The sequence below is a fragment of the Ranitomeya variabilis genome, chromosome 6 (genome assembly GCF_051348905.1).
Source record: "Ranitomeya variabilis isolate aRanVar5 chromosome 6, aRanVar5.hap1, whole genome shotgun sequence".
Classification (NCBI taxonomy): domain Eukaryota; kingdom Metazoa; phylum Chordata; class Amphibia; order Anura; family Dendrobatidae; genus Ranitomeya; species Ranitomeya variabilis.
This window is the reverse complement of record NC_135237.1, coordinates 15,606,987-15,630,907: the sequence shown is the minus strand read 5'-3', so window position 1 is coordinate 15,630,907 and position 23,921 is coordinate 15,606,987. Positions and strand designations below refer to the sequence as shown.

At 48.5% G+C, this 23,921-nt stretch overlaps 1 protein-coding gene across 3 annotated transcripts in view; it reads left to right on the top strand.

Annotated features, from left to right (window-relative positions):
• The window catches only part of LOC143781340 (unconventional myosin-Ig-like), a 213,258-nt gene that overhangs the window by 126,602 nt on the left and 62,735 nt on the right, over nucleotides 1-23,921 (top strand). For all 3 annotated transcript variants that reach the window (XM_077267894.1, XM_077267893.1, XM_077267895.1), the window contains one exon: nucleotides 59-172. In XM_077267894.1, the coding sequence (XP_077124009.1) occupies nucleotides 59-172 (114 nt within the window). The remainder of the gene's footprint in view (nucleotides 1-58; nucleotides 173-23,921) is intronic.

Here is a 23,921-nt window from a genome sequence, read left to right as displayed (position 1 = left end):
GTGCATCTAAAACTTGGGGCTTCATCACTTTCATTGTCGTATTTGTGTCACTTTCTAGATAAATCGTTTCAACAAATGTAAGGACCGAGGGCTGGTGATCACCGAGCGTCACATCTACAGACTGGACCCCAAGAGGGAGTATAAGATGATGAAGTCTATGCCCCTCCACGTGGTGAGTACATGGGGGGCCAGTGGACAGGGAGCTGCCATCATTGCTGCATGTAAGTGAAGGTTAGCGAGCGCCGATCGCTCTCCTATGTCATCGCTTGTTGTGTATCACACATGCCTGTATACTAGTGCCAGGGATTATAGCGCTTGTATTTACAGGGCCATATGTTGCCCAAATAACACTTCCATACAGTTATCTAAATACTTGTGCTACTGTATATAGTGCTGCCACCACCATAAGCTGCAAAATAATACCCTGTCCAGTGCCGAGCTGTGTATACAGCCATATACTTCTCACTAATGCACTGTACAGTGCTTCTGAGTCACCATAGAGGGCTGTGATCAGGAGGAGGAGGTGAGCTGTGACATCACCTATTGTGAGTGGTGGATCCTGTGTTATCTGCTGTATATAGAGGTGTTATCAGTCATTGTACAGGAGGAGGAGGTGAGCTGTGACATCACCTATTGTGAATGGTGGATCCTATGTTATCTGCTGTATATAGAGGTGTTATCAGTCATTGTACAGGAGGAGGTGAGCTGTGACATCACCTATTGTGAGGGTATGTGCACACGTCCGGATTTCTTGCAGAAATTTCCTGAAGAAAACCGGAAATTTTCTGCAAGAAATCCGCATTTTTTTTTTTGCGTTTTTTTTCCGTTTTTTTCCCGCGTTTTTTTTAGCATTCTGCAAGCGTAATTAGCTTGCAGAATGCTAAAGTTTTCCAAGCGATCTGTAGCATCACTTGGAAAACTGACTGACAAGTTGGTCACACTTGTCAAACATACTGTTTGACAAGTGTGACCAACTTTTTACTATAGATGCAGCTTATGCAGCATCTATAGTAAAAGATAGAATGTTTAAAAATAATAAAAATAATAAAAAAAATGCTTATACTCACCCAGACATCTCCTCAGCGGCGTCCGTTCCTCTTCCTATAGCTGGTGTGTGCGCGCAGGACCTTCCATGACGTCGCGGTCACATGACCGCTCACGACCAATCACAAGACAGTGACGTCATCGGCAGGTCCTTCACCGCACACCAGCTACAGGAACCGAAGCGGCAGCATGCAGCGGTGAGGCGGGAAGACATCGAGGGTGAGTATAGGACTATTTTTTATTTTAATTCTTTTTTTTTACCAATTATATGGTGCCCAGTGCGTGGAGGAGAGTCTCCTCTCCTCCACCCTGGGTACCAACCGCACATAATCTGCTTACTTCCCGCATGGTGTGCACAGCCCCGTGCGGGAAGTAAGCAGATCAATGGACTCCTAGGTGTGTGGAATCCCCGCAATTCCGCATTTTTAATGAACATGTTGCTTTTTTTTCCGCGATGCGATTTTTTCGCGGAAAAAATCGCAACATTTGCACAAAAAATGCGGAATACACTGAAAATAATAGGAGGCATATGTTAGCGTTTTTTTCGCGTTTTTATCACGTTTTTATAGCGAAAAAAACGCTAAAAAAACGCTAAAAATCCTGAACGTGTGCACATGGTCTGAATGGTGGATCCTGTGTTATCTACTGTATATAGAGGTGTCATCAGTCATTGTACAGGAGAAGGAGGTGAGCTGTGACATCACCTATTGTGAATGGTGGATCCTGTGTTATCTGCTGTATATAGAGGTGTTATCAGTCATTGTACAGGAGGAGGAGGTGAGCTGTGACATCACCTATTGTGAATGGTGGATCCTGTGTTATCTACTGTATATAGAGGTGTTATCAGTCATTGTACAGGAGGAGGAGGTGAGCTGTGACATCACCTATTGTGAATGGTGGATCCTGTGTTATCTGCTGTATATAGAGGTGTTATCAGTCATTATACAGGAGGAGGTGAGCTGTGACATCACCTATTGTGAGTGGTGGATCCTGTGTTATCTACTGTATATAGAGGTGTTATCAGTCATTGTACAAGAGGAGGAGGTGAGCTGTGACATCATCTATTGTGAATGGTGGATCCTGTGTTATCTACTGTATATAGAGGTCTTATCAGTCATTGTACAGGAGGAGGAGGTGAGCTGTGACATCACCTATTGTGAATGGTGGATCCTGTGTTATCTACTGTATATAGAGTTGTTATCAGTCATTGTACAGGAGGAGGAGGTGAGCTGTGACATCATCTATTGTGAATGGTGGATCCTGTGTTATCTACTGTATATAGAGGTCTTATCAGTCATTGTACAAGAGGAGGAGGTGAGCTGTGACATCATCTATTGTGAATGGTGGATCCTGTGTTATCTACTGTATATAGATGTCTTATCAGTCATTGTACAGGAGGAGGAGGTGAGCTGTGACATCACCTATTGTGAATGGTGGATCCTGTGTTATCTACTGTATATAGAGTTGTTATCAGTCATTGTACAGGAGGAGGAGGTGAGCTGTGACATCATCTATTGTGAATGGTGGATCCTGTGTTATCTACTGTATATAGAGGTGTTATCAGTCATTGTACAGGTGGAGGAGGTGAGCTGTGACATCACCTATTGTGAATGGTGGATCCTGTGTTATCTACTGTATATAGAGGTCTTATCAGTCATTGTACAGGAGGAGGAGGTGAGCTGTGACATCACCTATTGTGAATGGTGGATCCTGTATAATCTACTTTATATAGAGGTGTTATCAGTCATTGTACAGGAGGAGGAGGTGAGCTGTGACATCGCCTATTGTGAATGGTGGATCCTGTGTTACCTACTGTATATAGAGGTGATATCAGTTATTGTACAGGAGGAGGAGGTGAGCTGTGACATCACCTATTGTGAATGGTAGATCCTGTATAATCTACTTTATATAGAGGTGTTATCAGTCATTGTACAGGAGGAGGAGGTGAGCTGTGACATCGCCTATAGTGAATGGTGGATCCTGTGTTACCTACTGTATATAGAGGTCTTATCAGTCATTGTACAGGAGGAGGAGGTGAGCTGTGATATCATCTATTGTGAATGGTGGATCCTGTTTTATCTACTGTATATAGAGGTCTTATCAGTCATTGTAATTTTGTCTCTGATAATAACGAGATTTCTGAAAAGTCACAAGAACAACAGAAAGTATGAGTATAAAAATAACATTTCTATTTTTTGTAATAAAAATCATGATATGATAAATTGCCACAATTACAAAATGAATAGATTTAACAGAAAAACCTAGTTTAGCCAATACGTAATGTTCTGATGTTACATACTGACATACAGTGCTAAATAAAACAATCACACAGTGCTCAACTAACACGTCTGTATATACCATAGTCAATCAGAGCTATCTATTGTCGATATGGCACCATTATTATTGGGATTCTGGTGGTCGGACGTCTCAGGTGCCGGGTCTTCTGTGGTGGTCTCTGGATACTGATCAGCGGCCAAGCACAACATTACCCACAGAGGAATCAGTCTGGACCCCAACACCTCTTCTCAGGGAAGGAAGAATAGACTGACGCTCGGTCATCGAATGTGTCTGCAGCTGTATATACAGCCCGGCAGTGTTATCATAGGGGCACAGACGAGCAGGCTCAGCACTGGAGGCAGAAGTGATTTCTCCTCCTTGTGGAGCAGAATAGAGGTTTTCCCCTCTTATAACGGCGTTATGGGGCTGCATTATACACCGCAGGCAATCAGCGGCGGCCTATTCGGTGCTATCCCCCTCCCCCAGCCCAGAGAGGCTTCATTTACTGCCCTTCTCAGGGAATCGCCCCTCACCCCTCTGCATTTCAATGGGGCAGCAGGTGCCAGGAGCCGCCGTTTATATCTTGTAATTGTGCTGACAGCGGCATTTCATAACTCCACTTATAATTGATTCTCCAGCCGGCGCCGCAGACCGTTACCCCCTAATTATGAGTCTGATTACGGGAAGGGGGGCTCGTGCTTCTGGGAACAGGACTTTTTGCTAAAATTATGGAAATAAGACCAGAAAGAGCAAATTGTAATAAATAATTCTGTGCGGTCTCCGGGGCACATTAAATAAGCGGCAAATCATCAATATGAGTAATGGGGGATGTAAAGGCCGAGGGACGTCCTGCATGTGTGATAGGAGGCGAGGGACGTCCTACACGTGTGATAGGAGGCGAGGGACGTCCTGCATGTGTGCTAGGAGGTGAGGGACGTCCTGCATGTGTGCTAGGAGGTGAGGGACGTCCTGCATGTGTGATAGGAGGTGAGGGGTGTCCTACACGTGTGATAGGAGGTGAGGGACGTCCTGCATGTGTGATAGGAGGCGAGGGAGGTCCTGCATGTGTGATAGGAGGTGAGGGGTGTCCTACACGTGTGATAGGAGGTGAGGGACGTCCTGCATGTGTGATAGGAGGCGAGGGACGTCCTGCATGTGTGATAGGAGGCGAGGGACGTCCTGCATGTGTGATAGGAGGCGAGGGACATCCTGCATGTGTGATAGGAGGCGAGGGACGTCCTACACGTGTGATAGGAGGTGAGGGACGTCCTGCATGTGTGATAGGAGGTGAGGGACGTCCTGCATGTGTGATAGGAGGTGAGGGGTGTCCTACACGTGTGATAGGAGGCGAGGGACGTCCTGCATGTGTGATAGGAGGTGAGGGACGTCCTGCATGTGTGATAGGAGGTGAGGGGTGTCCTACACGTGTGATAGGAGGCGAGGGACATCCTGCATGTGTGATAGGAGGCGAGGGACATCCTGCATGTGTGATAGGAGGTGAGGGGTGTCCTACACGTGTGATAGGAGGCGAGGGACGTCGTGCATGTGTGATAGGAGGCGAGGGACATCCTGCATGTGTGATAGGAGGCGAGGGACGTCCTACACGTGTGATAGGAGGTGAGGGACGTCCTGCATGTGTGATAGGAGGTGAGGGACGTCCTGCATGTGTGATAGGAGGCGAGGGACATCCTGCATGTGTGATAGGAGGTGAGGGGTGTCCTACACGTGTGATAGGAGGCGAGGGACATCCTGCATGTGTGATAGGAGGCGAGGGACATCCTGCATGTGTGATAGGAGGTGAGGGGTGTCCTACACGTGTGATAGGAGGCGAGGGACGTCCTGCATGTGTGATAGGAGGCGAGGGACATCCTGCATGTGTGATAGGAGGCGAGGGACGTCCTACACGTGTGATAGGAGGTGAGGGACGTCCTGCATGTGTGATAGGAGGTGAGGGACGTCCTGCATGTGTGATAGGAGGTGAGGGGTGTCCTACACGTGTGATAGGAGGCGAGGGACATCCTGCATGTGTGATAGGAGGTGAGGGGTGTCCTACACGTGTGATAGGAGGCGAGGGACATCCTGCATGTGTGATAGGAGGCGAGGGACATCCTGCATGTGTGATAGGAGGTGAGGGGTGTCCTACACGTGTGATAGGAGGCGAGGGACGTCGTGCATGTGTGATAGGAGGCGAGGGACATCCTGCATGTGTGATAGGAGGCGAGGGACGTCCTACACATGTGATAGGAGGTGAGGGACGTCCTGCATGTGTGATAGGAGGTGAGGGACGTCCTGCATGTGTGATAGGAGGCGAGGGACATCCTGCATGTGTGATAGGAGGTGAGGGGTGTCCTACACGTGTGATAGGAGGCGAGGGACATCCTGCATGTGTGATAGGAGGCGAGGGACATCCTGCATGTGTGATAGGAGGTGAGGGGTGTCCTACACGTGTGATAGGAGGCGAGGGACGTCCTGCATGTGTGATAGGAGGCGAGGGACATCCTGCATGTGTGATAGGAGGCGAGGGACGTCCTACACGTGTGATAGGAGGTGAGGGACGTCCTGCATGTGTGATAGGAGGTGAGGGACGTCCTGCATGTGTGATAGGAGGTGAGGGGTGTCCTACACGTGTGATAGGAGGCGAGGGACATCCTGCATGTGTGATAGGAGGTGAGGGGTGTCCTACACGTGTGATAGGAGGCGAGGGACATCCTGCATGTGTGATAGGAGGCGAGGGACGTCCTGCATGTGTGATAGGAGGTGAGGGGTGTCCTACACGTGTGATAGGAGGCGAGGGACGTCGTGCATGTGTGATAGGAGGCGAGGGACATCCTGCATGTGTGATAGGAGGTGAGGGGTGTCCTACACGTGTGATAGGAGGCGAGGGACATCCTGCATGTGTGATAGGAGGTGAGGGGTGTACTACACGTGTGATAGGAGGCGAGGGACATCCTGCATGTGTGATAGGAGGTGAGGGGTGTCCTACACGTGTGATAGGAGGCGAGGGACATCCTGCATGTGTGATAGGAGGCGAGGGACGTCCTGCATGTGTGATAGGCGAGGGACGTCCTGCATGTGTGATAGGAGGTGAGGGGTGTCCTACACGTGTGATAGGAGGCGAGGGACATCCTGCATGTGTGATAGGAGGTGAGGGGTGTCCTACACGTGTGATAGGAGGCGAGGGACATCCTGCATGTGTGATAGGAGGCGAGGGACATCCTGCATGTGTGATAGGAGGTGAGGGGTGTCCTACACGTGTGATAGGAGGCAAGGGACATCCTGCATGTGTGATAGGAGGTGAGGGGTGTCCTACACGTGTGATAGGAGGCGAGGGACGTCCTGCATGTGTGATAGGAGGCGAGGGACATCCTGCATGTGTGATAGGAGGTGAGGGGTGTCCTACACGTGTGATAGGAGGCGAGGGACATCCTCCATGTGTGATAGGAGGTGAGGGGTGTCCTACACGTGTGATAGGAGGCGAGGGACATCCTGCATGTGTGATAGGAGGCGAGGGACGTCCTGCATGTGTGATAGGCGAGGGACGTCCTGCATGTGTGATAGGAGGTGAGGGGTGTCCTACACGTGTGATAGGAGGCGAGGGACATCCTGCATGTGTGATAGGAGGTGAGGGGTGTCCTACACGTGTGATAGGAGGCGAGGGACATCCTGCATGTGTGATAGGAGGCGAGGGACATCCTGCATGTGTGATAGGAGGTGAGGGGTGTCCTACACGTGTGATAGGAGGCGAGGGACATCCTGCATGTGTGATAGGAGGCGAGGGACGTCCTGCATGTGTGATAGGAGGCGGGGACATCCTGCATGTGTGATAGGAGGTGAGGGGTGTCCTACACGTGTGATAGGAGGCGAGGGACGTCCTGCATGTGTGATAGGAGGCGAGGGACATCCTGCATGTGTGATAGGAGGTGAGGGGTGTCCTACACGTGTGATAGGAGGCGAGGGACATCCTGCATGTGTGATAGAAGGTGAGGGACGTCCTGCATGTGTGATAGGCGAGGGACGTCCTGCATGTGTGATAGGAGGTGAGGGGTGTCCTACACGTGTGATAGGAGGCGAGGGACATCCTGCATGTGTGACAGGAGGTGAGGGGTGTCCTACACGTGTGATAGGAGGCGAGGGACATCCTGCATGTGTGATAGGAGGCGAGGGACGTCCTGCATGTGTGATAGGCGAGGGACGTCCTGCATGTGTGATAGGAGGTGAGGGGTGTCCTACACGTGTGATAGGAGGCGAGGGACATCCTGCATGTGTGACAGGAGGTGAGGGGTGTCCTACACGTGTGATAGGAGGCGAGGGACATCCTGCATGTGTGATAGGAGGCGAGGGACATCCTGCATGTGTGATAGAAGGTGAGGGGTGTCCTACACGTGTGATAGGAGGCGAGGGACATCCTGCATGTGTGATAGGAGGCGAGGGACGTCCTGCATGTGTGATAGGAGGCGGGGACATCCTGCATGTGTGATAGGAGGCGAGGGACATCCTGCATGTGTGATAGGAGGCAAGGGACATCCTGCATGTGTGATAGGAGGCGAGGGACGTCCTACACGTGTGATAGGAGGCGAGGGACGTCCTGCATGTGTGATAGGAGGCGAGGGACATCCTGCATGTGTGATAGGAGGCGAGGGACATCCTGCATGTGTGATAGGAGGCGAGGGACGTCCTGCATGTGTGATAGGCGAGGGACGTCCTGCATGTGTGATAGGAGGTGAGGGGTGTCCTACACGTGTGATAGGAGGCGAGGGACATCCTGCATGTGTGACAGGAGGTGAGGGGTGTCCTACACGTGTGATAGGAGGCGAGGGACATCCTGCATGTGTGATAGGAGGCGAGGGACATCCTGCATGTGTGATAGAAGGTGAGGGGTGTCCTACACGTGTGATAGGAGGCGAGGGACATCCTGCATGTGTGATAGGAGGCGAGGGACGTCCTGCATGTGTGATAGGAGGCGAGGGACATCCTGCATGTGTGATAGGAGGCGAGGGACATCCTGCATGTGTGATAGGAGGCAAGGGACATCCTGCACGTGTGATAGGAGGCGAGGGACGTCCTGCATGTGTGATAGGAGGCGAGGGATGTCCTGCATGTGTGATAGGAGGCGAGGGACATCCTGCATGTGTGATAGGAGGCAAGGGACATCCTGCACGTGTGATAGGAGGCGAGGGACGTCCTGCATGTGTGATAGGAGGCGAGGGATGTCCTGCACGTGTGACAGCAGATATACTGTATACCTGTCATCCAGGATATGATGGCGCTAGAGTCACGTGGCACTATCAGGGCACTTACAGCAGGACCTGCTCCAGGTTTTCTAGGGCCCCGGGGCGAAAGAGTCTCAGATACGGCAGAGAAATATAGTTATAGTACAATGCCGAAGATTTCACTGACTTCTTACATTGCATGAGTGATATCTATTGTTAATTCTAAAATGGCTCAGAAACCGGAGAATCCTCGGACATCACAGTGTGTACCCTGGGGGGATTCAGAAATTTTCATTTTAGACCGGACTGTATAGTCCTCCATACAGAATAATGGGCCCCATATATTGCTCCATACTGAATAATGGGCCCCATATATTGCTCCATACTGAATAATGGACCCCATATATTGCTCCATACAGTATAATGGGCCCCATATATTGCCCCATACAGAAAAATGAACCCCATATATTGTTCCATACAGTATAATGGGCCCCATATATTGCTCCATACAGAATAATGGGCCCTATATATTGCTCCATACAGAATAATGGGCCCCATACATTGCTCCATACAGAATAATGGGCCCCATACATTGCTCCATACAGTATAATGGGCCCCATATAGTGCTCCATACAGAATAATGGACCCCATACATTGCTCTATACAGTATAATGGGCCCCATATATTATTATTTATTTATATAGCACCATTGATTCCATGGTGCTGTACATGAGAAGGGGTTACATCCAAATTACAGATATCACTTACAGTAAGCAAACTAACAATTACAGACTGATACAGAGGGGCGAGGACCCTGCCCTTCCGGGCTCACATTCTACAGGGTGATGGGGAAGGAGACAATAGGTTAAGGGTTGCAGGAGCTCCGGTGTTGGTGAGGCGGTATCTCCGGTAGTGGTGAGGAGGCAGCGGGGTCAGTGCAGGCTGTAGGCTTTCCTGAAGAGATGGGTTTTCAGGTTCCGTCTTAAGGATCCGAATGTGGTTGATAGTCGGACGTGTTGGGGCAGAGAGTTCCAGAGGATGGGGGATATTCGGGAGAAGTCTTTGGAGGCGGTTGGGTGAGGAGCGGATAAGTGTGGAGGAGAAAAGGAGGTCTTGGGAGGACCGGAGATTACGTGAGGGAAGATATCGGGAGATTAGTTCAGAGATATATGGAGGAGACAGGTTATGGATGGCTTTGTAGGTCAGTGTTAGTAATTAGAACTGGATACGCTGAGGGAATGGGAGCCAGTGAAGAGATTTGCAGAGGGGGGAAGCGGGGGAGTAGCGAGGAAAGACATGAATTATATATATTACTCCATACAGAATAATGGGCCCCATATAATGCTCCATACAGTATAATGGGCCCCATATATTGCTCCATACAGTATAATGGACTCCATATATTGCTCCATACAGAATAATGGACTCCATATATTGCTCCATACAGAATAATGGACACCACATAATGCTCCATACATAAAAAATAAAGAATCCAATACTTACCTCTCCTTGTTCCCCGCTGTTCTTGTTCTCCTGAGCTGGTGTCTTCAGCCTATTCTGGCTTTCTGCACTGCTCAGCGCTGTATCGATGTCATCGCACTCCATGCTCTGAGACGTCAGAGAGTCAGAAGACGCGGAGGAGACCGGACCTGCGGCCAGTGGGGAACGAGGAAAGGTGAGTATATCAAACCGTTTATAGCACGGGGAGGCCGGTGCCAGCGCCCGACTAACTGGCCCCATAGCGTGCTGGTGTTGGGCCCCCACTTGCTCTGGGCCCTGGCTCATGCCCAGGTGCGATGGAGTGACGCCAGCCCTGACTTACAGTATATGGTCAGGTCCACACCAGCCGATGTGCAGCATTAGATGCCCTCCGATCAGCTCCATGTTTATTGACCAGTGTAATATCCAGTTTACAGCGTCCGACCGCACGGCCCACACACAGAACGGTCAGTAATACATCAGTCATAGATCCTCTGGGCACATAGGCTGTCATAGTTCTCAGCAGCACACACTGGCTACACAGGACAGTATGCTGCCGAGGACAAGGATTAACAATCATTTCACCTGATGAGCCGGCGAGAGGTGATGGCAGGTTACACTGCGCGGTCATGAGCGAAAAAACACTTGTTCCCAATAATAAATACACATTTTATTAACCAGTAACTTGTAAAAGTCCTTGTATTTATAAGGACCAACCGACAATATGAATATGGGAATACGGTTGTGTGAAAGTTTTCACCCCCTTCCTGATTTCCAAAGATACATGCACTTCTTTTCCCTTAATAATAAAGTCCTTCATTTATAACCTGCATTGTGTGATTACTTGTGTTCTTTGTCTAATATTTACATTTGTTTGGTGATCGGAAACATTGTGACAAACATGGGAAAGAATAGGAAATCAGGAAGGGGGCAAATACTTTTTCACACTACTGTATGACCCTTTAAGACGTTCTTTTTGGACAAACCCATTTCCAACCAGGCTGGGGCCCAGAAGGACAGTCCGAGGGTTGTGTGGGAGCCAACAAGTAATTGGAGGCCCCAGAGAAAAACTGAGGACCCCAGCGGGATCACCCTAACGAGCGCAGAACCTGACAAGAGGGCGATGACGTGACCCCTTTTGTGCCCCTTTACCCTGTGTCCGGCCTCCATCGCCCCCACCATTTCCTACCATTCACTGCATTGCAACCCGTGGTCCCATATCTGCTAATTCCCACCATGGAGCTCGGCCTGACGTGTGGTAATGGGGGTCCTGGCACCGGCTGTTTGCTTGGGCACACAGTGGCACGCCATGCCCGCTGCCAGGCTCCTCGCCCATCGCTGTGGCATGAAGTGCACATGATCCAGCACAGATATCGTGGTGTAGCGGTGGCTGCACCCAGTCAGGCAGCAGGAAGGTCGCTGTCACTTTACTTTTTTTTTCTTCTTCTTTTCCTTTTATATAAATTCCATCCTGGTTGCCATGACAACTGGAATTCTGAGAAATGAGCGAGAGAGGAAATTTCCCTGGCGCCAGATTCATTCTCGACACCATTATCATTTATTTATAAGGGTCTGACACGTGCTGAGCCATGTACGAAGATCTGCAGCCTGCGCCATAATGCTGCCACATCCAGAACCGCGCTGCACAGTCACAGCTCTCACCCACCGGCAACTGAGAATTACAATGCTTTATTATTAGTGACAGTGTATAAAGATGCAGCCCCCAGAGTCACATCACACGTACTGGCAGTGTAGTGGTTAAATGTCATACAGCAGTTAACAATAATTGTGACATTACATGATGGTGATATAGTGCTGTATGGCTCTCTGAGACTGTATCACACATGAGAGGCTTAGATACAGTGCTCAGCAACCATATAATACATAAGACTATCTGTGGCCACCACTAGAGGGAGCTCCCTGTATACAGAGATACGTGATAAGATCCTGTCTGCAGCCACCACTAGGGGGAGCTCCCTGTATACAGAGATACATGATAAGATCCTGTCTGCAGTCACCACTAGGGGGAGCTCCCTGTATACATAGATACATAATAAGATCCTGTCTGCAGCCACCACTAGGGGGAGCTCCCTGTATACAGAGATACATGATAAGATCCTGTCTGCAGCCACCACTAGAGGGAGCTCCCTGTATACAGGGATACGTGATAAGATCCTGTCTGCAGCCACCACTAGGGGGAGCTCCCTGTATACAGAGATACATGATAAGATCCTGTCTGCAGTCACCACTAGAGGGAGCTCCCTGTATACAGAGATACGTGATAAGATCCTGTCTGCAGTCACCACTAGGGGGAGCTCCCTGTATACAGAGATACATGATAAGATTCTGTCTGCAGCCACCACTAGGGGGAGCTTTCTGTATACAGAGATACATGATAAGATCCTGTCTGCAGTCACCACTAGAGGGAGCTCCCTGTATACAGAGATACGTGATAAGATCCTGTCTGCAGTCACCACTAGGGGGAGCTCCCTGTATACAGAGATACATGATAAGATTCTGTCTGCAGCCACCACTAGGGGGAGCTTTCTGTATACAGAGATACATGATAAGATCCTGTCTGCAGTCACCACTAGGGGGAGCTCCCTGTATACAGAGATACATGATAAGATTCTGTCTGCAGCCACCACTAGGGGGAGCTTTCTGTATACAGAGATACATGATAAGATCCTGTCTGCAGACACCACTAGGGGGAGCTCCCTGTATGCAGACATACGTGATAAGATCCTGTCTGCAGCCACCACTAGGGGGAGCTCCCTGTATACAGAGATACATGATAAGATCCTGTCTGCAGCCACCACTAGGGGGAGCTCCCTGTATACAGAGATACATGATAAGATCCTGTCTGCAGTCACCACTAGGGGGAGCTCCCTGTATACAGAGATACATGATAAGATCCTGTCTGCAGGCACCACTAGGGGGAGCTCCCTGTATAAAGAGATACATGATAAGATTCTGTTTGCAGCCACCACTAGGGGGAGCTCCCTGTATACAGAGATACATGGTAAGATCCTGTCTGCAGTCACCACTAGGGGGAGCTCCCTGTATACAGAGATACATGATAAGATCCTGTCTGCGGCCACCACTAGGGGGAGCTCTCTGTATACAGAGATACATGATAAGATTCTGTCTGCAGCCACCACTAGGGGGAGCTCTCTGTATACAGAGATACATGATAAGATCCTGTCTGCAGTCACCACTAGAGGGAGCTCCCTGTATACAGAGATACGTGATAAGATCCTGTCTGCAGTCACCACTAGGGGGAGCTCCCTGTATACAGAGATACATGATAAGATTCTGTCTGCAGCCACCACTAGGGGGAGCTTTCTGTATACAGAGATACATGATAAGATCCTGTCTGCAGTCACCACTAGAGGGAGCTCCCTGTATACAGAGATACGTGATAAGATCCTGTCTGCAGTCACCACTAGGGGGAGCTCCCTGTATACAGAGATACATGATAAGATTCTGTCTGCAGCCACCACTAGGGGGAGCTTTCTGTATACAGAGATACATGATAAGATCCTGTCTGCAGTCACCACTAGGGGGAGCTCCCTGTATACAGAGATACATGATAAGATTCTGTCTGCAGCCACCACTAGGGGGAGCTTTCTGTATACAGAGATACATGATAAGATCCTGTCTGCAGACACCACTAGGGGGAGCTCCCTGTATGCAGACATACGTGATAAGATCCTGTCTGCAGCCACCACTAGGGGGAGCTCCCTGTATACAGAGATACATGATAAGATCCTGTCTGCAGCCACCACTAGGGGGAGCTCCCTGTATACAGAGATACATGATAAGATCCTGTCTGCAGTCACCACTAGGGGGAGCTCCCTGTATACAGAGATACATGATAAGATCCTGTCTGCAGGCACCACTAGGGGGAGCTCCCTGTATAAAGAGATACATGATAAGATTCTGTTTGCAGCCACCACTAGGGGGAGCTCCCTGTATACAGAGATACATGGTAAGATCCTGTCTGCAGTCACCACTAGAGGGAGCTCCCTGTATACAGAGATACATGATAAGATCCTGTCTGCGGCCACCACTAGGGGGAGCTCTCTGTATACAGAGATACATGATAAGATTCTGTCTGCAGCCACCACTAGGGGGAGCTCTCTGTATACAGAGATACATGATAAGATCCTGTCTGCAGTCACCACTAGGGGGAGCTCTCTGTATACAGAGATACATGATAAGATCCTGTCTGCAGCCACCACTAGGGGGAGCTGTTGTGAATTAGACTTTTTTGGCTCCCTCTTGTGGTCACTAGTGATATGACTCTGGGATTGTCTTTCTTCAGTTTTGGCACCCACCTGGGTCGTTAGTCCAGGGGTGTTGCTATATAAACTTCCTGAATTCTCAGTCTGGTGCCTGGCATCGTTGTAATCAGTTCCTTTCTGTTTGCTCCTGTCTGCTGGTCCTGGATCTTGTAAAATTAAGCTAAGTCCTGCTTCTTTGTTTTTTGGTTATTTGCATTGCTCTTATTTTTTGTCCAGCTTGTACTAAATGTGATTCCTGATTTTGCTGGAAGCTCTAGGGGGCTGGTATTCTCCCCCCGGGCCGTTAGACGGTTCGGGGGTTCTTGAATATCCAGCGTGGGAATTTTGATAGGGTTTTTGCTGACCGTATAAGTCATCTTACTATATTCTGCTATTAGTCAGTGGGCCTCTCTTTGCTAAATATCTAGTTCATTCTTACGTTTTTCTTTTCTCCTTACCTCACCGTTATTATTTGTTGGGGGCTTGTATCCAACTTTTGGGGTATTTTCTCTGGAGGCAAGAAAGGTCTATCTTTTCCCTTCTAGGGTTAGTTAGTTCTCCGGCTGGCGCGAGACGTCTAGAACCAACGTAGGCACGTTCCCCGGCTGCTGCTATTTGTGGTGCTAGGTTTAGATATACGGTCAGCTGTTGTGAAATTGGATTTTGGGCTCCCCCGGTGGCCACTGGTGGAATTGAACTTGTGTGCATCATCCCCTCTGTTCACCTGTTCCCATCAGGATGTGGGAGTCGCTATGTAACCTTGCTCCTCTGTCACTTCCATGCCGGTCAACATTGTAATCAGAAGCCTTTCTGTGCATGTTCCTGCTTCTAGACAACTCCCAGCTAAGTCGGACTTTTGTCCTTGTTTGTTTTTTGCATTTTGTTCCAGTTCACAGCTGCAGTTTCGTTTCTGTGTCTGGAAAGCTCTTGTGATCTGAAATTGCCACTCTGATGTTATGAGTTAATACTAGAGTCTTAAAGTAATTTCAGGATGGTATTTTGATAGGGTTTTCAGCTGACCATGAAAGTGCCCTTTCTGTCTTCCTGCTATCTAGTAAGCGGACCTCGATTTTGCTAAACCTATTTTCATACTACGTTTGTCATTTTCATCTAAAATCACCGCCAATATATGTGGGGGCCTCTGTCTGCCTTTCGGGGAAATTTCTCTAGAGGTGAGCCAGGACTGTATTTTCCTCTGCCAGGATTAGTTAGTCCTCCGGCTGGCGCTGAGCGTCTAGGGATAAAACGCAGGCTACGCTACCCGGCTACTGTTAGTTGTGCGGCAGGTTTAGTTCATGGTCAGTTTAAGTTTCCATCCTTCCAAGAGCTAGTTCATATGTATGCTGGGCTATGTTCTCTTGCCATTGAGAACCATAACAGTTTGACCGGCCTACAAAGGGTTAAATTAATTGGCAGAGAAAGGAGAGAAAAAAGAAGTCTGCTGAAAATTATTATTTTTTTTTTTCCCTTCAGTTCTGAGTGTGCTTTCAATTGAATCACTTGCAAGTCTGCCTATATTGCAGCCTTCCTCTCTCTCTCTCCTTCTAATCCTGGAATGGCTCTGTGTTCACCTGTTTAAAATGGATATTCAGAGTTTAGCTGCAGGTTTGAATAATCTCACCACGAAGGTTCAAAATTTACAAGATTTTGTTGTTCATGTTCCTATATCTGAACCTAGAATTCCTTTGCCTGAATTTTTCTCGGGGAATAGATCTTGCTTTCAAAATTTCAAAAATAATTGCAAGTTGTTTTTGTCCCTGAAATCTCGCTCTGCTGGAGATCCTGCACAGCAGGTCAGGATTGTGATTTCCTTGCTCCGGGGCGACCCTCAAGATTGGGCTTTTGCATTGGCTCCAGGGGATCCTGCGTTGCTCAATGTGGATGCGTTTTTTCTGGCCTTGGGGTTGCTTTATGAGGAACCTCATTTAGAGCTTCAGGCGGAAAAAGCCTTGATGTCCCTATCTCAGGGGCAAGATGAAGTTGAAATATACTGCCAAAAATTCCGTAAATGGTCTGTGCTTACTCAGTGGAATGAGTGCGCCCTGGCGGCGAATTTCAGAGAGGGTCTCTCTGATGCCATTAAGGATGTTATGGTGGGGTTCCCTGTGCCTGCGGGTCTGAATGAGTCCATGACAATGGCTATCCAGATCGATAGACGTCTGCGGGAGCGCAAACCTGTGCACCATTTGGCGGTGTCTACTGAGAAGACGCCAGAGAATATGCAATGTGATAGAATTCTGTCCAGAAGCGAACGGCAGAATTTTAGACGAAAAAATGGGTTGTGCTTTTATTGTGGTGATTCAACTCATGTTATATCAGCATGCTCTAAGCGCACTAAGAAGCTTGATAAGTCAGTTTCAATTGGCACTTTTCAGTCTAAGTTTATTCTATCTGTGACCCTGATTTGTTCTTTATCATCTATTACCGCGGACGCCTATGTCGACTCTGGCGCCGCTTTGAGTCTTATGGATTGGTCCTTTGCCAAACGCTGTGGGTATGATTTAGAGCCTCTTGAAACTCCTATACCTCTGAAGGGGATTGACTCCACCCCATTGGCTAGTAATAAACCACAATACTGGACACAAGTAACTATGCGAATTAATCCGGATCATCAGGAGATTATTCGCTTTCTTGTGCTGTATAATCTACATGATGTGTTGGTGCTTGGATTGCCATGGCTGCAATCTCATAACCCAGTCCTCGACTGGAAAGCTATGTCTGTGTTAAGCTGGGGATGTAAGGGGATGCATGGGGACGTACCTTTGGTTTCCATTTCATCATCTATTCCCTCTGAGATTCCTGAATTCTTGTCTGACTATCGTGACGTTTTTGAAGAACCTAAGCTTGGTTCATTACCTCCGCACCGGGAGTGCGATTGTGCCATAGATTTGATTCCGGGTAGTAAATACCCTAAGGGTCGTTTATTTAATCTGTCTGTGCCTGAACATGCTGCTATGCGAGAATATATAAAGGAGTCCTTGGAAAAGGGACATATTCGTCCTTCGTCATCTCCCTTAGGAGCCGGTTTTTTCTTTGTGTCTAAGAAAGATGGCTCTTTGAGGCCGTGTATTGATTATCGGCTTTTGAATAAAATCACGGTTAAATATCAATATCCGTTGCCACTGCTGACTGATTTGTTTGCTCGCATAAAGGGGGCCAAGTGGTTCTCTAAGATAGATCTCCGTGGGGCGTATAATTTGGTGCGAATTAAGCAGGGGGATGAGTGGAAAACCGCATTTAATACGCCCGAGGGCCACTTTGAGTATTTGGTGATGCCTTTTGGCCTTTCAAATGCCCCTTCAGTCTTTCAGTCCTTTATGCATGACATTTTCCGTGATTATTTGGATAAATTTATGATTGTGTATCTGGATGATATTCTGATTTTTTCGGATGACTGGGACTCTCATGTCCAGCAGGTCAGGAGGGTTTTTCAGGTTTTGCGGTCTAATTCCTTGTGTGTGAAGGGTTCTAAGTGCGTTTTTGGGGTTCAAAAGATTTCCTTCTTGGGATACATTTTTTCCCCCTCTTCCATCGAGATGGATCCTGTCAAGGTTCAGGCTATTTGTGATTGGACGCAACCCTCTTCTCTTAAGAGTCTTCAGAAATTTTTGGGCTTTGCTAACTTTTATCGTCGATTTATTGCTGGTTTTTCTGATGTTGTTAAACCATTGACTGATTTGACTAAGAAGGGTGTTGATGTTGCTGATTGGTCCCCTGCTGCTGTGGAGGCCTTTCGGGAGCTTAAGCGCCGCTTTTCTTCCGCCCCTGTGTTGCGTCAGCCTGATGTTGCTCTTCCTTTTCAGGTTGAGGTCGACGCTTCTGAAATCGGAGCTGGGGCGGTTTTGTCGCAGAGAAGTTCCGACTGCTCCGTGATTAAACCTTGTGCTTTTTTTTCTCGTAAATTTTCGCCCGCCGAGCGGAATTATGATATTGGGAATCGGGAGCTTTTGGCCATGAAGTGGGCTTTTGAGGAGTGGCGTCATTGGCTTGAGGGGGCTAGACATCAGGTGGTGGTATTGACCGACCACAAAAATTTAATTTATCTTGAGTCCGCCAGACGCCTGAATCCTAGACAGGCGCGCTGGTCGTTGTTTTTCTCTCGGTTTAATTTTGTGGTGTCATACCTACCGGGTTCTAAGAATGTTAAGGCGGATGCCCTTTCTAGGAGTTTTGAGCCTGACTCCCCTGGTAATTCTGAACCTACAGGTATCCTTAAGGATGGAGTGATATTGTCTGCCGTTTCTCCAGACCTGCGGCGGGCCTTGCAGGAGTTTCAGGCGGATAGACCTGATCGTTGCCCACCTGGTAGACTGTTTGTTCCTGATGATTGGACCAGTAAAGTCATTTCTGAGGTTCATTCTTCTGCGTTGGCAGGTCATCCTGGAATCTTTGGTACCAGGGATTTGGTGGCAAGGTCCTTCTGGTGGCCTTCCCTGTCACGAGATGTACGAGGCTTTGTGCAGTCTTGTGGCGTTTGTGCTCGGGCCAAGCCTTGTTGTTCTCGGGCTAGTGGATTGTTGTTGCCCTTGCCTATCCCGAAGAGGCCTTGGACGCACATCTCGATGGATTTTATTTCGGATCTTCCTGTTTCTCAGAAGATGTCTGTCATCTGGGTGGTGTGTGACCGTTTCTCTAAGATGGTCCATTTGGTTCCCCTGCCTAAGTTGCCTTCTTCTTCCGAGTTGGTTCCTCTGTTTTTTCAAAATGTGGTTCGTTTGCATGGTATTCCGGAGAATATCGTTTCTGACAGAGGAACCCAATTCGTGTCTAGATTTTGGCGGGCATTCTGTGCTAGGATGGGCATAGATTTGTCTTTCTCGTCTGCTTTCCATCCTCAGACTAATGGCCAGACCGAGCGGACGAATCAGACTTTGGAGACATATTTGAGGTGTTTTGTGTCTGCAGATCAGGATGATTGGGTTGCTTTTTTGCCTTTAGCGGAGTTTGCCCTCAATAATCGGGCCAGCTCTGCCACCTTGGTGTCTCCTTTTTTCTGTAATTCGGGGTTTCATCCTCGATTTTCCTCCGGTCAGGTGGAATCTTCGGATTGTCCTGGAGTGGATGCTGTGGTGGAGAGGTTGCATCAGATTTGGGGGCAGGTAGTGGACAATTTGAAGTTGTCCCAGGAGAAGACTCAGCTTTTTGCCAACCGCCGGCGTCGGGTTGGTCCTCGGCTTTGTGTCGGGGACTTGGTGTGGTTGTCTTCTCGTTTTGTCCCTATGAGGGTTTCTTCTCCTAAGTTTAAGCCTCGGTTCATCGGCCCGTACAAGATATTGGAGATTCTTAACCCTGTGTCCTTCCGTTTGGACCTCCCTGCATCTTTTTCTATTCATAATGTTTTTCATCGGTCATTATTGCGCAGGTATGAGGTACCGGTTGTGCCTTCCGTTGAGCCTCCTGCTCCGGTGTTGGTTGAGGGCGAGTTGGAGTACGTTGTGGAAAAAATCTTGGACTCTCGTGTTTCCAGACGGAAACTCCAGTATCTGGTCAAATGGAAGGGATACGGTCAGGAGGATAATTCTTGGGTGACTGCCTCTGATGTTCATGCCTCCGATCTGGTCCGTGCCTTTCATAGGGCTCATCCTGATCGCCCTGGTGGTTCTGGTGAGGGTTCGGTGCCCCCTCCTTGAGGGGGGGTACTGTTGTGAAATTGGATTTTGGGCTCCCCCGGTGGCCACTGGTGGAATTGAACTTGTGTGCATCATCCCCTCTGTTCACCTGTTCCCATCAGGATGTGGGAGTCGCTATTTAACCTTGCTCCTCTGTCACTTCCATGCCGGTCAACATTGTAATCAGAAGCCTTTCTGTGCATGTTCCTGCTTCTAGACAACTCCCAGCTAAGTCGGACTTTTGTCCTTGTTTGTTTTTTGCATTTTGTTCCAGTTCACAGCTGCAGTTTCGTTTCTGTGTCTGGAAAGCTCTTGTGATCTGAAATTGCCACTCTGATGTTATGAGTTAATACTAGAGTCTTAAAGTAATTTCAGGATGGTATTTTGATAGGGTTTTCAGCTGACCATGAAAGTGCCCTTTCTGTCTTCCTGCTATCTAGTAAGCGGACCTCGATTTTGCTAAACCTATTTTCATACTACGTTTGTCATTTTCATCTAAAATCACCGCCAATATATGTGGGGGCCTCTGTCTGCCTTTCGGGGAAATTTCTCTAGAGGTGAGCCAGGACTGTATTTTCCTCTGCCAGGATTAGTTAGTCCTCCGGCTGGCGCTGAGCGTCTAGGGATAAAACGCAGGCTACGCTACCCGGCTACTGTTAGTTGTGCGGCAGGTTTAGTTCATGGTCAGTTTAAGTTTCCATCCTTCCAAGAGCTAGTTCATATGTATGCTGGGCTATGTTCTCTTGCCATTGAGAACCATAACAGTCAGCCCAGTTACCACTGCCCTATGAGCTGTTTTTTTGTGTTTGCAGACTTGGTATTTACTTTTGAGACCCTCTGCCATTGGGGTCATAACAGGGAGCTCCCTGTATACAGAGATACATGATAAGATCCTGTCTGCAGCCACCATTAGAGGGAGCTCTGTCATGATTCCCCAATGGCAAGGGAACATCAGAAACACAAAAATAACAGACTAGCTCTCGGGTGATGGAAACTCAAGCTGACCGTGACCTAAATCTACCACACAACTAACAGTAGCCAGGAAGCATTCCTACGGCTGCCTAGATGCCATGCACCAGCCGGAGAACTAACTACGCCTGGAAGAGGAAGGAACAGACCTGGCTTACCTCTAGAGAAATTCCCCAAAGATGATAGTAGCCCCCACGTATATTAACGGTGAGTTCAGAGGAAAAGACATACACAGTATGAAGGTAGATTTAGCAAAGCGAGGTCCACTTACTAGATAGAGGAAGGATACAAAAGAGGACTTCACGGTCAGCTGAAAACCCTTTCAAAAAACCCATCCTGAAATTACTTTAAGACTCCTGTGTCAACTCATGACACAGGAGTGGCAATTTCAGTCCACAAGAGCTTCCAGTAACAGGAAATGACAAAACTGTAAACTGGACAAGAAAAACAAAACAATAAGGACAAGAGTCCACTTAGCTGATCAGCAGACTAGTAGCAGGAACATGCAACTGAATGACTCAGGTTACAATGATGACCGGCAAGGAAGTGACTGGAGAGCAAGGCTAAATAGGGAACTCCCAAAACTGATGGAAGCAGGTGAGCTGAGGAAGAAAAGCACACACAAGTCTCCAGTACCACCAGCCACCACCAGGGGAGCCAAAAAGCGGATCAGAACAGTACCCCCCCCTTAAGGAGGGGGCACCGAACCCTCACAAGAACCGCCAGGGCGACCTGGATGAGCCCTATGAAAGGCACGAACCAAATCCGAGGCATGAACATCAGAGGCAGTTACCCAAGAATTATCTTCCTGACCATAGCCCTTCCATTTAACCAGGTACTGGAGTCTCCGCCTGGAAATACGGGAGTCCAAGATCTTCTCTATAACGTACTCCAATTCACCCTCAACCAGCACAGGAGCAGGAGGCCCAGCAGAAGGAACCACCGGCACCTCGTATCTCCGCAACAACGACCGATGGAACACATTATGGATAGCGAAAGATGCCGGAAGGTCCAAACGAAAGGAAACAGGGTTAATAATCTCCAAAATCCTATAGGGACCGATGAACCGAGGCTTAAATTTAGGAGAAGAAACCCTCATTGGGACAAAACGGGAAGACAACCACACCAAGTCCCCAACACGAAGGCGAGGACCAACCCGACGCTGGCGGTTAGCAAACCGCTGAGTCCTCTCCTGGGACAAATTCAAATTGTCCACCACTTGTTCCCAAATCCGATACAACCGATCCACCACAGCATCTACTCCAGGACAATCCGAAGACTCCACCTGACCAGAAGAAAAACGGGGATGAAACCCCGAATTGCAAAAGAAAGGGGAAACCAAAGTGGCAGAACTGGCCCGATTATTAAGAGCAAACTCCGCCAACGGCAAAAAGGCAACCCAATCATCCTGATCCGCAGACACAAAACACCTCAAATACGTCTCCAAAGTTTGATTAGTTCGCTCCGTCTGGCCATTAGTCTGAGGATGGAAGGCAGACGAAAAAGACAAATCAATGCCCAACCTGGCACAGAATGCCCGCCAAAATCTAGAAACGAACTGGGTACCTCTATCAGAAACGATATTTTCAGGAATACCATGCAAGCGAACCACATTTTGAAAAAACAAAGGAACCAACTCAGACGAGGAAGGCAACTTCGGCAATGGCACCAAATGAACCATCTTAGAAAAACGGTCACACACCACCCAGATAACAGACATCCTCTGAGAGACAGGAAGATCAGAAATAAAGTCCATCGAGATGTGCGTCCAAGGCCTCTTCGGAATAGGCAAGGGCAACAACAACCCGCTAGCCCTAGAACAACAAGGCTTGGCCCGAGCACACACATCACAAGACTGCACAAAAACACGCACATCACGAGACAGAGATGGCCACCAGAAGGATCTAGCCACCAAATCCCTGGTACCAAAAATTCCAGGATGACCCGCCAGCGTAGAAGAATGAACCTCCGAGATGACTCTACTGGTCCAATCATCAGGAACAAACAGTCTACCAGGTGGACAGCGATCAGGTCTATCCGCCTGAAACTCTTGCAAAGCACGTCGCAGATCTGGGGAAATAGCGGATAATATCACCCCATCCTTAAGGATACCTGTAGGTTCCGAATCACCAGGGGAATCAGGCTCAAAACTCCTAGAAAGGGCATCCGCCTTCACATTCTTAGAACCTGGTAGATATGAGACCACAAAATTAAACCGAGAGAAAAACAACGACCAGCGCGCCTGTCTAGGATTCAGGCGCCTGGCAGACTCAAGATATATCAGATTCTTGTGATCAGTCAAAACCACCACCTGATGTCTAGCACCCTCAAGCCAATGACGCCACTCCTCAAATGCCCACTTCATGGCCAAAAGCTCCCGATTACCGACATCATAATTTCTTTCGGCGGCAGAAAATTTTCGAGAAAAGAACGCACAAGGTCTCATCACTGAGCAATCGGAACTTTTCTGCGACAAAACCGCCCCCGCTCCGATCTCGGAAGCATCGACCTCAACCTGAAAGGGGAGAGAGACATCGGGCTGGCGCAACACAGGGGCAGACGAAAAGCGGCGCTTAAGTTCCCGAAAGGCCTCCACAGCGGCAGAGGACCAATTGGCAACATCAGCACCCTTCTTAGTCAAATCCGTAAGAGGCTTAGCAACACCAGAAAAACCAGTTATAAATCGACGATAAAAATTAGCAAAGCCCAAGAACTTCTGAAGACCCTTTAGAGAAGTAGGCTGCGTCCAGTCACAAATAGCCCGAACCTTGACAGGGTCCATCTCAACAGAAGAAGGGGAAAAAATGTACCCCAAAAAGGAAATCTTTTGAACCCCAAAAACACACTTAGAACCCTTTACAAACAGAGAATTCTCCCGCAAGACCTGAAAAACCCTCCTGACCTGCTGAACATGAGACTCCCAGTCCTCAGAAAAAAATCAAAATATCGTCCAAATACACAATCATGAATTTATCCAGATATTCACGGAAAATATCATGCATAAAGGACTGAAAAACTGAAGGCGCATTAGAAAGGCCGAAAGGCAT